This window comes from Pempheris klunzingeri, chromosome 23 (assembly GCF_042242105.1).
Source record: "Pempheris klunzingeri isolate RE-2024b chromosome 23, fPemKlu1.hap1, whole genome shotgun sequence".
NCBI lineage: Eukaryota > Metazoa > Chordata > Actinopteri > Acropomatiformes > Pempheridae > Pempheris > Pempheris klunzingeri.
The window spans coordinates 8,255,104-8,270,769 of record NC_092034.1 but is presented as its reverse complement, the minus strand read 5'-3'; the positions used below and the strand labels follow the sequence as shown (position 1 = coordinate 8,270,769).

Below are 15,666 nucleotides of genomic sequence, written 5' to 3'. Positions count from 1 at the left end.
TAACGACACACAAGCTCGTGCTGCTTATGGAAGTAAAATGCAGGAAAGTCAAGAGGTGGCCAGCAGCCTGCACATGAACTGACTATGATACTGATTTTTAATACTTTTTGTATTCTAAATTTTATTCAACTATATTAAAGTCATGTATATATACACATTTCAGGCCTACTGTTGCAGTTAAATATTATATTACTGGAGTGATAAATGCAGTGAGATAGCGCTTAAACACTGTTATAGCTGCATAGATATAGTTTACAGCTATGATAAACATTTAGCAGTTGCTCATCTTGAGCTAGTTTGGCTGAGTTTGCAAGGTCAGGAAGGTAAAACTGGGAAATAAATCCTAAATTTCAGCTTTAACTTTACACATCTTACCAGTAAAGTCAATTTCCAGAATAAGAGGAGTCCCCAATGACTAGTCCCCCGTGGTCATTCAGAGCCAGTTTGGGAATCAGCCTGACTGGCAGGTTAAGTTCCTGTGAGCTAAGGTGAGAGCTCCCCCATGAGGCAGCAGCATGTTATCTTTCACTCAGAGGACACTACAGAGCCTCAGTGCGCTCATGTGGTTTACTGGCACAGGTTTTTCACATCAGGACTCATCAAGGGATCATGTGTTGCCTCAGTAAGTGAACATGGCATGTGTGGGTGATTCTCCTGTCATTAACAGTGTTATTGATTGCAGCTGTTTGATGAGTGAAATTATCCATCATTAGAGAGGTCTGTTTTCTGTAAGTATTGATTAAGTATTAATGTCTTTTACTTTAGTATAATTTGCAATACAACAATGCAAAACTGCTTAATTACAAGTAAAAGTCCTTTATTTGAAAGTACATATATATTATTGTAAAGCATTAAGAAGTAGCCCTTTGAGAGTAGAATATATTTCCAAGTGTTACCGATTCATCGCCATTTAAGCAACATTTTAATGTCGTAGCTGGTCAGTATGGAGCCACATATTTACTACCCCTGTCCACTTTTATATAGTTTAATTTAATCAGAATCAGCAGAATGTGATCGACGTAAAAAATAAAATAAAAAAAACACAGACGTGTAGTAAAACTTTTATTCGTTTTTTCCCCCAAGTCAAAAAACAAACAGAACAAAGATACAGAGAATGAGATAATGAACTGATTTCTATACAGTGGCAATTTCAAGTTAAACCTTCTTTTGCCCAGACATGTGAAGTCTTTCCTCAGTTTGAAACCCTGTCTCGCCCTCGGACGCACACACACACATTCATACAACCCGGGAGTCCTGATGTTCTGAATTGACTGGACAGCACACAGTTAAGACAACAGGATTAGATGCAAAGCATAGTGGACAATATGTGACAATGTCTGGGGCTTAGGTCCACCACAATATTTACTAAGTGCAATTACCAAACCTGCTTTATCTCAAAAGGCCAGAAGATGCCGTCCTTTCAATTCACGACCATTTTGGAAGCGACGTTTCACAAAATCTGACAGATTATTTAAACAGAATTTAAAAGATAACTAGCTGTAGTTTATCTCCTCAGGACTCCCAGTCAGATTCAATACGTCCCCCCCCTGCCTCTGATTCCTCTTGTCACAGGTACATACACTGGTAGAAAAAAAAGAAACACTGATTCAGAAATGAGGATCACTTGTGGATGAAGAGGGAGGAGACCCAGCTAGTCCAATAAATTCAGAAACCACGTCGAATGATGAAATGTAACGAGTAAGGGAGGGAAAAATGTCTCCATTGTTGTCAGGCATACAGATGGTTCCCTAACACAGTCAAACTAGATTACGTCATGTGAGAAAGCACCCATATTCAAAAAAAAAAAAAAAGTCACACTAATGTAGTGGGTAAGGTTTTTTTTTTAATAGAGAGGCCCAAATGTGGTTTTTTAGGACCATCTCTGCTTAAAAGAAAATGAACTGTTCCACGCCGCTGTGAAGAGAAAGGCCAACGGGAGGGCAAATGTTGCCCTCTGGCGTCCCGAGAAGTGAAAACACTGAACTGAGCACTGCCCTACTACCTTTAACTGAAGCAAGGTCGCAACCTGGTGATGCAACGTTTGTACAACTGTTAGTGGAAAAGAGCAGTCGCCATTTTGACCAAAAAAAAAAAAAAAACAAACAGGGGAGAAAATAAAAGAACTCCCCTCCATCCCCCTGCCCCTTCATCCACAGTATATGAACATGAGCCTCCTGCAAACACAGTCACCAAAAGCAAACTAGAGAAAAGCCAAAAAAAATTAAAGTTCTTAATTTTACTCTATTCATATTCACACAGAATAGTAGTTAACTTTCTTTCTTAAATAAATTGAATAGTCCAAATAAACCTGTGTACACGTCAGCTATCAGAAATGGGACGAAGATTAGCAAGAAGTGGGAGGGATTTGAAAAAATGTCAACCTAAAGCTTGATTAAAATGTATTAACATGTGCTACTCATGCAAACAATGACAAAAGCAGCAACGCCAAACTAGTATGCCTCATCCGTGTTTCCTCCTAGGATCAAAATCAAAGACAGAATAATCATTCTGACTTGTTTGTTTTTTTCTTCGTATAAATCATTTAATTCCCAGAGTCACAGGAAGAATATATCTGGAAAAGTGTTGTCGTTTTTTTTGTTTGTTTTGTTTTTTTCTTTTGATGCACAAGTCTCCAAAATGGTAGAGGACAAGAGGATGCTGGTGGGTGTTTTCATGACATCTTTCAGGTTTCGTCTTTGGGGTGTGAAGGAGGAAGAGGGGAGGGCGATAGGTACGTACGCTTATGTAGTCAATGACGTTCAGACTGAAATTTCTTATCCCTGCGAGCCAGTTTCTCTCTCTCCAGTCTTGCCCTCCTTGCTGATCATCCAACAACTTCCTTCTCCAGATAATTAAACACCTAAAGCGCCACCTTTTTATCCACGAGATGCCCCCAAAAACTGGAAGCAACTGCACTTTTACAAAAGCAGCGAAAGGTCTAACAAGATACACCGTGGTGAAATATGCAGTAAACAAAGTCTGAACTTTACCTCCTTGATTTCCTTTAGAGCTTATGCTTTAGTGATGAATACAATCTGCTTTTCAAAAGGCTTTTGGCAATATGTATGCTTTCTACAACGTTACACTCAACACTTAGAGAATGAGAGAGAGACTGGATGCAGTACACTATAAAGTTAAAAAGGGACATTTTCTGCCCGTTTTGTGTTCACCACATCTTCCTCTCCTTTTAATTCCCTCTTGGGATTTGCAGTTTTGCTCCAACACCCCATGTGAAAATTAAAAAACTATTTCAAAAAGGCAGCCTTTTTTTTTTTCTCCTTCAGGCAAAGCAGTTCAAGTCTTTCACATAATAGTTTTAACTATTTCTTGTGGTAAAGGGAGGGGCCTCGGGATGGTCAAGACTGGAGCATGACAGAGGTCCCAAAGGAGAGAGACGGTCACAGTTGGGACCCCTGTGGCTAGAAGCGCCGCCTCCTCCAGCTGGTTAAAAGGTGCTGTCCTTCAGGTGTCCACCATGAGGTGACGGGGTTTCTTCAGCTGCCTCCCCTTCTCCTCCGCGGCTCATCAGTTGTTCTCCTCGTCGCTGTCGTCGGGGCTGATGGCCGGGCTGTAGGTGGGCGAGGTGGGGCTGTAGCCAGGGGAGGTGGGGCTGTACGTGGAGCCTTTAGGACTAGTTGGCGAGTACGTGGGAGACGTGGGCGAGTACTTGGGGGAGGTCGGGGAGTAAGTAGGGGAGGTGGGGGAGTATTTGGGGCTGGTGGGGGTATATGTGGGGGAGGTGGGGGAGTAGGTAGGAGAGGTGGGGCTGTATTTTGGGGTCGTCGGGGAGTAGGTGGGGGAAGTGGGCGAGTACTTCGGCGACGTTGGGGAGTACTTTGGCGAGGTGGGGGAGTACTTGGGAGAGGTGGGAGTGTACTCTGGGGAGCTGGGGCTGTAGGAGGGTGAAGTCGGGGTGTATTTGGGGGAGGTGGGGGAGTAGGAGGGGGAGCTGGGGCTGTATGAGGGGGAGCTGGGTGTGTAGGTGGGCGACTGCGGGGTGTAACGTGGGCTGGAGGGCGAGTAGGACGGAGAGGTGGGGGAGTACGATGGAGAGGTGGGGGAGTAGTTGGGGCTGGTCGGGGTGTAGTTGGGGGAGGTCGGGGAGTAAGAGGGCGATGTAGGGGAGTAGGAGGGAGAGGTCGGCGAGTAACTGGGTGAGGTGGGCGTGTAGTTCGGCGATGTGGGGCTGTAGCTTGGGCTGGTCGGCGAGTAGGAAGGAGAGGTGGGCGAGTAGGAGGGGGAGGTGGGGGAGTAAGATGGAGACGTGGGAGAATAAGAGGGGGATGTAGGCGAGTAAGAAGGGGAGGTGGGTGAGTAGCTGGGCGACGTCGGGCTGTAGCTCGGCGACGTCGGGCTGTAGCTGGGCGAGGTGGGAGAGTAGGAGGGGGATGTGGGCGAGTAGGAGGGGGAGGTGGGTGAGTAGGACGGGGACGTTGGGGAATAAGATGGAGACGTGGGCGAATAGGACGGGGAGGTCGGGGAGTAACTGGGCGAGGTGGGCGAGTAGGAGGGAGACGTCGGGCTGTAGTTGGGGCTGGTGGGGGAGTAAGAGGGAGAAGTGGGGGAGTAGGAGGGGGATGTTGGAGAGTAGCCGGGGCTTTGTGGGGTGTAGCCTCCGGGCGAGCGAGGCTCGTAGGCCGGAGAGGTGGGCGAGTAGTTGGGTGACATGGCTCCGCCTAAAGAGGAGAACACAGAAACTTAAGGGTAACATGTCCTGTTTCTACAAACCATTTATATGAACAGACTTTAACAACTGACTGACTATTAAAATACTTCAATGCTTCTTCCAGTTGAGTCCTTCATTAATGTAACTATCGTTTATTTGCTCATACAAAATGGTTCCGACTAAACAAAATATTTAATTGTTAAACTATCGTCCAACTATTTAAGTAAATAAGATAATACACACAAAGATGTCACTCGAGAAAAAAGTAGAAAAGTAATATCTAATTCATCAGCCCATCATTTCCAAAACCAACCTCTTACAGTTTAATATTCTATGTTATAAGATTGTAAGTATATTTAATATTAATGTAACTAATTCACAAATTCACTCTTAACTGATCTTAATCTTTTCAAATATCTTACAAGTTGAGGTACATTTTTTATTTTAAAAAGGTGTCACTGATTTATGCAAATAGTTAACATTTTTTAAAACCACATTAAAGTCCACAGAAAATGTTAAATAATTAAAAATCTGTTAAAATGTTTTAGAATGTCTCTTTAAAAAAAATCTACATATTGTATATTGAATAGTTCATATAATTTATACTAAAAAGGTAAAAATTAGCTGCTTTGAGCATTGATTTTGTATCACCATAATAATTATTATTTTTTTTAGACAAAAAAGAAGAAGGCTTCAGCAGTGTCTAACCTGGAGATGGGATGTACGGACTGGCAGGTCCTGGAGATCCCGGAGAGCCAGGAGTGGGGGACCAGGCCGGGGAGTAGCCTGGAGAGAAGCCACTGGCGTCTGATGCTGCGCTGGGAGAGAAACCTGCTGCTCCAGGGGTCATGCCGCTTCCTGAAAGAACAAAAAAAGGCAAAACTTGGTGAGTGAAACAAAACAAAACAAAAAAAGCAGTGGAGAAGAGCCAAAGCGACCTGAGCGTACACTCACCAACACTGGGGGACCAGGCTCCGTAGGCTGGCGTTGCTCCGGTGTTCCACGGGGTCATGGCTGGTGACATACCGCTCATGGGGCTCGGCACCGTGCCAAAGAACATTCCAGTGGCTGCGAACAAGACGGACACGGGGCGTAAATATCGCGGCTCTTGCACTTTGTCTACCATGCAAACAATTCTGCTTTACATCCGGCAAAGATCGCTCCACTTACGTCCAGCCACGCTGATGCCAGGTATGTTTGTGGGGATCTCCATGCCATATTTACACTTCTCAGCATCCAACAGCAGGTCAAAGCATCCTGTACCAGCTGGGGCGAGCTGGCCAAGCATAATGTTCTCCGACACACCCTTCATGGGGTCGCTCTCACCATGGGAAGACGCCTCCATCAACACATCCACCTGGAGGAGGAAACGCAAGAACGAGTGGAGAGGGAGTGAGTTATTATTCATCGAAAGGCCGCAAGGATGACTTGGAGTACAATTACTGACTATCCTCTCACCGTCTCCTCAAAGGAACACTTCATGAGTGGTCCTGTGTCTTGACGGTTGATGCCGTGACGCGTGATAGCCATCAAGTGACCGCGGCACGTCATGGTGTCACAGAGCAGAGCCAAGTGACGGTAGTTGACGTAGGAGCCATCAAAGGAGATGACGTGGTACAACTCCCTCTCCAGAGCCTTTCGCACCGCCTCGATCCCCAAGACCTGAGTAAGAGACCCAAAAAAAACAATTTTAAAATCTGCTATAATTCCGCGGTTGAGACAAAACCATTTTTGTGCTTCCGTACCGTGAAGATCTCCACGATGTCGTTGGAGGTGGTCCTGACAGGGTCCACGTCTTTCTCGCTGAGGACCCTCATGAGGCTCACTCCGTCCGTCTCAAGGATCCACTCCTGCAGGGCCTTGAACTCCCCGTCCTCCGTGATGATGATCTTCTTCTTATTGTCCGTCTGGGGCAAATGCATGTACACCTGGAGGAGAGGAGCGGCACCGTTGACTTGCAGCTGCAGGTGTGTAAACGCTTCCGTTAATGGTAACAAGTTCGCTTTAGATCCGTTACCTTGCTGATCTGCTCAATGCCTTGCAGGGTCATGTCTGTCAGCATGTTGGACTCAATGCACCTCAAGAACACATCGTCGTCCATTTTGTCCACCACCTCCTCGTCCTAGACAAGGAAAACAGTCATTTGTGATTAATGAGAGAGCCGCCTACAACGTGTTAATCGTTATTGGATATAACATTGCTGCTCACCTCTTGGAACTTGTTCTCGTCGCTGTTCATGATTCTGATTCGCAGAACGAGTTTCTCAGCATTGTCGTCATTGAAAATACAGTTCAGATCATCCCCGAAACCTTGCAGAAAGAACAAAAGGGGCATTAGAGGAAAGTCACCTAGTTTCTGTTAAAAGGACTGAACAGCACTGCGAGTGCATAACCCACCTGCGTTGATCTTCTCTGCAATCTGCTCCATAGTCAGCTTGCGATCGGTCATGTGCTTGCGGTCGAGCTCGATGCGCAGCAGCCACGGTGAAATGCGCGTCACATCGAAGTCGGGCATCTCGTAGTAGACGTTGACCCACTCCTGGTCCTCAGCCACCACGGTGTTCTGGGGGTTTGGGTCGTAGTAGATGGCGGTGTTGGCCGTCACCTATGTAAAGAAGCTCATTTTTACTCACCGCTTTTAAAATCCGGATGAAATTCTTCCATTTAGGACATTATTAGATATGCAATGGTGAAGCAAGAAGTGTTCTGGGTTAAAAATAAACTACATTAGGAGGAGCTGCTCAGTATTTTCTTTTTCCTCACCTTGCGCAGAGTAGTGTGCTCCAGTCGACAGAGGATGTCCTTGGCCCTCTCAGCGTCACGTGCTGCCTGGCCGAGCAGGAAGACGGTCAGCGAGGGTGTTTTGGGCCTCTTGGAGATGTTGATCAACTCCTTCAGACGAGGCACACCGAGTGTTACGTTCTTGGCTGACACACCAGCGTAGTGGAAAGTGTTGAGGGTCATCTGGGTGGCTGGCTCTCCCAGCGACTGAGCGGCCAGGGCGCCGACCATTTCACCTGGGTGGGCCTGGGAACGGAGGACAACATGAGGATTAGTGCGTCAGGATAATGGTCTTCATGGTCAACGCTAGTAGAGATCCGACAGCTCTCAAGCTACATACGACATTGTGCTGCACTTACAATTGATTGGTTGAATTTGGTCTCAATCTCCCCCAGCAGCCAGTCGAAAGCCTCGGTGGAAAGGCGGAACTCCTCCGTCATGCGTTTGGAGCAGAGTGTGGAGCGCAGGTGGATGTTGAAGAGCAGAGTGGCGTTCTGCTGGGCCTGTCTGCTTAGCGGGTCCTCGCCATTCACAATCACCAGCTTCTTACTGAGGTCATGAACACCTGGGGATCCAAACACACACCCAGAGGTTACATATTCATGCTCCACATTTGTGTCTAAATCAATTCATAAATAAAAAGTTGTGTTGTCTAAAAAATCCACAACAGCGTGGACATTTTATGAAACATTTAAAGCTGACAGTGGGATAAAAATATATCTTTCTCTCAGACAATATTACATTTTCCTGTCACTGTGGTATAATAATGTTTGGATCCTCGACACTGCTGCCACCAGTGATAATTTCTTCTCTCTAACTAAGAAAGAGACCAGGACATAAGCTGTTCTACTTCTTATGTAACAGGCCTGGATTCACCGGGTGGCTTTACATGGCTTTAAGTGAGCACCTGAGGTCACGACCTCCTAGTTATAATCCTACACCCAGTGGTTCGACTGCATGGTTCACAAACTCCTGTCACTAAATATATGGTGACAAAACTGAGTGGCAACTCAGCTGTAACAGCTACGGCTGAGGTGGTTTGCTATTTTTGGGCTTACCGTCGACCACCCTTAGAGGATTGAGGTCTGTTGGGGTTCGGGTGTTGATGCGGAAGATCTTCTGGGCGTTCCAGATCATCCTGGCCAGGTTGCATGGCAGCACGACCTGCATGCCAGAAGACACATGGCAGCGTGAGTGTTTTGGTTTCACTTGGCAGAGCGAGAGATCGTTAAAAAGCAGGGCTGTGTGTACAAATGTGAGCACACACCTTACTGTCCCCGGTGGGGAAAATGGCTCGAAGGATCTCCCTGTCCTCCTTCATCTTCTCAAACTCCCTCTCCAAGGCACTTTGCACGTGAGCGTTGGTCAGCACGTCTTTTACTACGTCTTCTTGCAGCGTCCGCCTCAGCGCTCGCTCGTTGGTGCAATCAAACTTAAACCTAAACAGATTAGAGGAAATGAAGGGTTACGCCACTAATTGGAGAAAAGGCGGAACGTCATTCACGCCCCATGTCATATAAAACCCAAAGCTCGCCTCTTCTAATGAGTGTGCAACTTACTTCTTTTCAAAGGCTTTGTGTGAGGGCTTGAGTGTCGCCACATTTTGGAACTCGACGTTCTCTCCCGCCAAGCCGTCCTCACCATAACGCAGCTGAACCACCTGGTTGATGGAGTTACGCACCGTGCCATCATACTTCACCATCACCGACTCCATGGACTTGATCAGACGACGCTGGATGTAACCTGGTGGGGCCGAACACATTTACCTCTTTAAACTGTTGGACAGCCTGTTTGAATGCCTGTTGGGTCTGAGTCTAGTAATTCCTGATGAAAAAAAGTGAATAAAAGCGCGTCCTTGTATATTTACGAGACTTATCCACACTAATTTCTCCCTGCGTATTGACCACTCTCGCCCTGCTCACCAGTCTCAGCAGTCTTGACAGCTGTGTCGATCAGACCCTCTCTGCCTCCCATGGCATGGAAGAAGAACTCTGTTGGCGTCAGGCCAGCCAGGTAGGAGTTCTCCACGAAGCCCCTACTCTCAGGACCGTAGTCATCCTTAATGAAGTGAGGCAGCGTGCGGTGTTTGAAGCCGAAGGGGATTCGCTTACCCTCCACGTTCTGCTGCCCCACCACAGCAATAACCTGAATACGGAAGGAGGATGAGCGGAGAAGAGACACGGGTGTCAAAGATCATGCAGATTAAGCCTTTCCACTCATCTCTTGTGAGGTCATGGCGGTCAGACGGACTATTTTACCTGCGAGATGTTAATCTTTGATCCTTTGGAACCAGCCACCACCATGGACTTGAAGTTGTTGTACTCAGACAGAGACTTCTGGGCTGAGGATCCCGTTTTGTCACGAGCATCGTTTAGGATACGATTGACCTGGTTCTCGAAGGTCTGCCTCAGTGTGTTACCAGGGGTCGGCTCCAGCTCGTTGTTGTGGGCTTTCTCAATGACCTGGCAGGAAGAAAGCAAAATGTAACTTTTCTACGTGTGATTTTCATGCTGGAAAAACAAATCTGAGTTACTCTGGGAGTTGTAGAGATGTTGGTGACTATAAAAATACTTTGTGCTTACTTCTATCACATCCTGTTTGGCTTTCTTGATGGTATTCTGGATGTCAAGGTAGGTCTTGGCATCAGCAATGGAGTCACCAATACCAATGGAATGACCTGGAGAAAATATCAAGAGTAGACTTGATATTAAATAATTAGACAAAATAAGTTCTAAGAATGAATATAAAGGGTTGCTTTAGTGAAAAAACACTAAATATCAGTTTTGGAAAAATATAATTGTTGATTCATGTTCATCGTTCATCACCACTAAAATACATCAAGCAAGATACGTAGTATATAGTGTTTTCTTACCCTCGATGAGCAGCCAGTTGTTGACCACAGTCTGAATGTTGGAGTAGAAGAGTCTGGTGATGTCGTGGCCCATCTCCAGGTAGGAGATGTGGACGAGGGAGCCAGCTGAGGTTCCCAGAGATTTCTTACACAGGATGCCCATGATCAACTCACCGTTCTCCACTATGACCTGTGAGAATGAGTTGAATGCGGGGTCACCTGCATTGTCAATAATTTTCAGTCTCTAATATACATATCGTCAATCAGGGGGACTGTACCTTGGTGTCCCCAGGTGAGATGTGTTTGTATGGGCCACTGTCTTCATCGTCTGGGTGGGTGCTGTGTGTGCGGATCACATTAATGTGTCCAGGAATGATTAAGCTGAAGATCTGCTTGCCTGTCCACAGAGGACGAGGCTTGAGGATGGCCGGCTGAGGCACTTTCCCGTCCCAAGTGGAGAGGAACATGAGGAGGTTCATCACTTCACCCTGAGGAGGAGAAACGTGTGTTAAGACCCCTTCAAACCACAAACGGCAGCTGCCGGTGATCTCTCGTAACAATGTCCTCACCCGCTCTAAGAAGACGTCTCTTTTGGTGAATTTGCGGACAGCTGTGAGGGTGTCCTGCACGATACCCATAACGGGCCTGTTGGACTGGGGTGTGACGATCATACGGGGCACCATGGCCAGCTCCTGAATCTCTGCCCTCGTCTCGAGGGACTGAGGCAGGTGGAGGTTCATCTCATCCCCGTCAAAGTCAGCATTGTATGGGGTGGTGACACTGGTGGGAGAAAAGAGGATGGGATGTTAGAACTGCTGAGGATAATACAACAGCGACCAGGACCAAATTCAGACAGTGTAATGTGACATAAACTTCATCGCGACTTTAATTGGCAAACCCTGAATAATAATAATAACAATTACAACAATAATTCTAATAATATCATTATTATTATAAAAAGTCACTGCCCAATTTAAAAGGAAACATTTTTGAGAGAGAGCCAGGTCTGGTCTTCATTTGGTACCTGAGGTTGAGTCGAAATGTGGACCACGGCAAGATCCGGACCCTGTGCCCCATCATGGACATTTTATGTAGTGTAGGCTGTCGGTTGAAGATGACGATGTCACCGTCACACATGTGTCTTTCCACCTAAATGGAAAACATCTTTTAGTCATACATAAAAATATATTTGACTGTCAGTCTTGGGCACAGACTTAGCTCTAGAGTGGCTTAGAATTATTTTAATCTTGCCTTGTAGCCAATCTGCAGATGAAGGTCACTTGGTTTGGGGTGGAATCGCAGGTCAATTCTGTCTCCATTGTCCCGGATGATGTATTTGGCTCCTGGGTACTGGCTGTTGCCTCTTCGCACCAGTTCTTGTAACCTACGGTCAGCACAGTGAATTAGCTGACATCACATTTCATTAACACGTTAAATAAAATGCAGTCAGTTAACGTCTCCTCAGTACCTGTCAATATTAAAGGGTGTGACAATTTCTGGGAAGGTCATATTTGCTGCGATGGACCGCGGTACGCCCACTTGGTCGATTTGCAAGTTGGGGTCTGGGGTAATGACAGTTCGGGCAGAGAAGTCCACACGCTTGCCCATCAGGTTACCTCGGACTCGTCCCTCCTTCCCCTTTAGACGCTGTTTTATGGACTTCAGAGGGCGCCCAGACTTTTGCATCGCCTGTGAATGGAAACATTAATTACATTTTAAAAGCTGTAAAAATACTGCTTTGAAATGTAACTAAATTTAAAAGGGCATATGACAGTGCATACATACCCTTGGCAGGCCAGGCAATTCATTGTCCACCATGGTGGCTACATGAAACTGAAGCAGTTTGACATCCTCAGCGATGACGTGAGCTGCCGCACCACTCTGCTCGTTTCTTCTCAGCTGGTTGTTGATTTTGACAATGTCAGCGAGCTTGTGGGTCAAGTCATCCTTTGAAAGAGAAGTTAACGGTCCGTCAGGTGTTGATCTGATTTTAAACGGCTTAAAACATCCAGTGTGGAATCACATTACTTTACCTGGTTGCGAGCAGAGCCCTGCATGACCACAGCGGGCCTGACAGCCAGAGGAGGCACAGGCAACACAGTTACAATCATCCATTCTGGTCGGGAATACTTGGGGTCCATGCCCAAAATGACGTCCTCTTCATCCGAGATGCGCTTGAAGATCTCATGCACACGCTCGGGACTCAGCAGGATTTTTTTCTCCTGCGAATCCTCATTAACATGCTTCCACTCGGCGTACAGCTCCAAGCCAGAACGTCTGATACTTGGCTGGTAGCGTCCACAGCCGCCGTGGCCCTGTGTAGGTCACATAGTGGGGGAGTGAAAGGATGAGTGTGACAAAAGAAAATAAGTTGAACAGTGCAGTGACTGATGAGAGCTCAAATGTCTTTTAACTGTGACAAAAAGACTCCCCCCCAAATACCTTCTCCTTGCTAAGGTCCTCCTCGGTCTCCTGCTGTTCCATTCCAAATTTGTTGTCCATCTCCTCCCCTCCTTCACAGATATTTTTTCCTTTACACAGCTCATAGACGTGTGTCAGACGCTTCCTGGGCTGCCCTTTTGATTTCACCAGGATGTCTTTGATCTTTGGATTGTTCTAGAGGTTACAGCAACGGGAGCAAGTTAAGCATCAAAACTGAAAATGCTATGAACAAAACTGAAATTAGGCTTTAATAATAAATTATCAGCATTTTCTTTTAAATCATTTCGTATTGTAAGTAAGTACTGCTGAGTATACTTACCGCATCCACTAATAGCTTAGAGCAAAAGAAGCAAACACATCGCAGAACCTTCATTATCTTTGTTATGAAGCCAACGTGGAAAACTGGCTTTGCCAGTTCTATGTGACCAAAGTGGCCAGGACATTCTGTCATGTTGCCTGAGGAAACAAAAGCCATGAAAAATTAAATTATGACATCAAATAGGAACAGGAGTGACCCGATCGACAATATATTTTAGTGTGAAATGCTAATATGACGCTGTACCTGCACATGTCTGACATCGTCCAGTTCGTTCTATGACCCCTTGTCTTGGGTCCATAAGGCCACCAAGTTTAGGACGTCCTCCCTCTGTTGTTTCGGGGTACTTGATTCCCCCTTCTGTAACGGACATCCGTTTCTGGGGGGAACAAAACAACACCACCATATATACGTATAAGATGATGCTAAAACAAACAATGTGCAGCTGATCATATACTAGAGTGCTAATATAAATATCAATAACTCTACTGATATGTTGATCATTAAAAATGTATTTTCCACAACCATTAATCCACATCAGTGAAAAGAATATACATTTCTATAAACCATCATTCACCATCCAGTGCTAAAGAAAAATACTTCAATTACAAGATGTGAAAAAATTTACACAAATCATGGTTTAATTGACAATAGCTGCACTTGGCTAAAATAAACAGTAGCTCTAACTATAGGAAACATTATGCTCAATAACAAACATACATGATCTAGTAGTCATTAATCCTGGCAACTACTACCCAATCCTGAGTTAAAGAAAACATGCATATCTGACTTTGTTGAAGTACCCTTTTATTCATTTATTTAGTGAGAAAACAGACCACTGCATACAACCAAACGAGCTGTGTCCATAACAAATAGCTATAAAACAAATATTTCTACTTACTCATGGGCCTACATGGTACATTGCATTAATAAAAAGGGGGTTTAATTCATGTGATAGCTTGGATCCTTTTTCAGAGTGTTGTGCTTAAAGTTTTTAAAACTTCCTGCTACATGCTAGTTAGCACAAGCTCCAGCCCGACACAGCTAGCTAGGCTAGGCTAACAGCGAGCATTTCCGTTGTAAACAGAACCATGTCTTTGCCACATATGTTAAACTACAAGATTAGTCAAGAAACTGTAAGAGTGATGTGTGATCTGTACGAGAATTAATAAAATACCCCACTCCCCCCCAAAAAGAAAACCTACAAGCTCATCTGGGCTGATGATGCCGAATTGAACTCTCTTGATCGTGCGCAATGGGCATGCGCTGTCGCCGGAGGGCGGTCCGTGCATCCTGTCTATTCAAAGAGACGCGTCCTTCCTCGGCACGCCGCTTTGTGAGCAGGAACAGCCCTTAAATTGTCACCACGACTCTGGTCAGGCCGCCAACGGTGACCGGAAAGTCTCCGAAGGCGATATCCCAGGGACCTCTGCTGTCGGTTGCCTTTATAGCCGAGTTATTTGTATTTTGGTCCTAAGTAAGATGGCCACCGACTGCTCCCCTCCCTTTTTCTGGTCTACACTCTGGAGCGCTCTAAGCGCTTCTGAGCATGAAGCGGCTCAACGCTTGTTTTTATAGACTGAATCCACACTACGGGGTCGCTGACTCAGAAAGACAGGGACTGGCTCTCAGGAAGGTGGGACATGGATCTCTGTAGTAAAACGCTCATTGGCCATTCAAGACAGTTATATGAATAATTAACATCAGGGCACGTACAGCCAATTAGAGAGCACGCTTATTTTTTCAACCAATCAGAACTCAAGACGGGCGTTGATTTAATCTAAACTAAACCCGATTGGCTTAAATAAAAGCCAGTAGGCGGTGCGGTGCATATTTTGCATGAAATATATGAATATTTAATAAGAATCCGACTGATTCGCCCATTGTTTCATTAATATTGAGTAGTAGAAAAGAGAGGACCAATGGCCACAAAGAATGGAGCCTTCTTATAATAATTTCAACAAAACCCGCCCCGCTTCCGATATTTGCCGAATGTGGCCGATGTGAATTTCTTCCCTCAGAGCAAAAATAAAAAAAATCTCTGTTCGCCCGTTCGTCTCGCTCTGGATCAGCCTGGGCTCTAAGAAAAGAGGCTCTGGGCTGAGGCCTGTAAAGATCTCTCATTAAACACAGGAAAATTGTCTAAATACATGATATTTTCTGCTCGAAACACTGTATAATGGAATATTTTCGAGCTACTTTAGAGACACGTTGACTTGTCGTCGTTTCGTCCTCTGCATTTTTGGATCTCTGGGACTTTTGTCGCAAGCCTCGGACTCGCCTGCGAGTGATGGCCGGCCAGCGGACTGGATTTTCCGTACGCCCTGTAGGAAAGTGTGGGGGAAGCCTTAAGTGCTCATTCACCGTTTGTTTTTCAGTAGTTGGTGACTATTTTTGCATATACGTGTTCTGTGTGTGATACATGTGTAATTGTGTTATTTAACTGTTTTTACATTTTAAGTATTTTTGGTAAAATGGGATACTTTGTTGTAGGCCACGTTTCGAAAGCAGACAGAAATCCCGTGGTTTTTGGCGGTTAGCTTAGTAACATTAGATCGCTGTTTATTTAATTGGCCGCGAACTTGAATTATTCAAACGTAATTATTCTAAG

At 45.5% G+C, this 15,666-nt stretch overlaps 1 protein-coding gene across 1 annotated transcript; it reads right to left on the bottom strand.

The window, feature by feature from the left end:
• Positions 1–1,049: 1,049 nt before the first annotated feature.
• polr2a (RNA polymerase II subunit A) lies at positions 1,050–14,581 on the bottom strand. Its single transcript, XM_070854947.1, has 29 exons — positions 14,261–14,581; positions 13,302–13,434; positions 13,059–13,195; positions 12,740–12,913; positions 12,331–12,612; positions 12,083–12,244; positions 11,766–11,986; positions 11,549–11,681; positions 11,322–11,446; positions 10,867–11,077; positions 10,576–10,785; positions 10,319–10,487; positions 10,029–10,123; positions 9,705–9,908; positions 9,369–9,591; positions 9,006–9,189; positions 8,714–8,885; positions 8,505–8,610; positions 7,806–8,011; positions 7,429–7,692; positions 7,063–7,270; positions 6,875–6,975; positions 6,684–6,788; positions 6,412–6,594; positions 6,125–6,328; positions 5,837–6,023; positions 5,621–5,734; positions 5,375–5,524; positions 1,050–4,676 (listed from the first exon to the last, which is right to left on the bottom strand). Exons 1-29 carry the CDS (start codon positions 14,345–14,347, stop codon positions 3,526–3,528), a joined length of 5,901 nt encoding a protein of 1,966 aa, XP_070711048.1. The 5' UTR covers positions 14,348–14,581; the 3' UTR covers positions 1,050–3,525.
• Between the last annotated feature and the right edge of the window lie 1,085 nt (positions 14,582–15,666).

Excerpts from the sequence above, each read along its gene's own strand:
- polr2a (XM_070854947.1), bottom strand. The coding sequence starts at position 14,347 with ATGCACGGACCGCCCTCCGGCGACAGCGCATGCCCATTGCGCACGATC. Across the intron at positions 9,190-9,368 it reads TGTCAAGACTGCTGAGACTG|GTTACATCCAGCGTCGTCTG; the intron begins GTGAGCAGGGCG and ends CGGCCCCACCAG. Across the intron at positions 6,789-6,874 it reads ACGAGAACAAGTTCCAAGAG|GACGAGGAGGTGGTGGACAA; the intron begins GTGAGCAGCAAT and ends TTCCTTGTCTAG.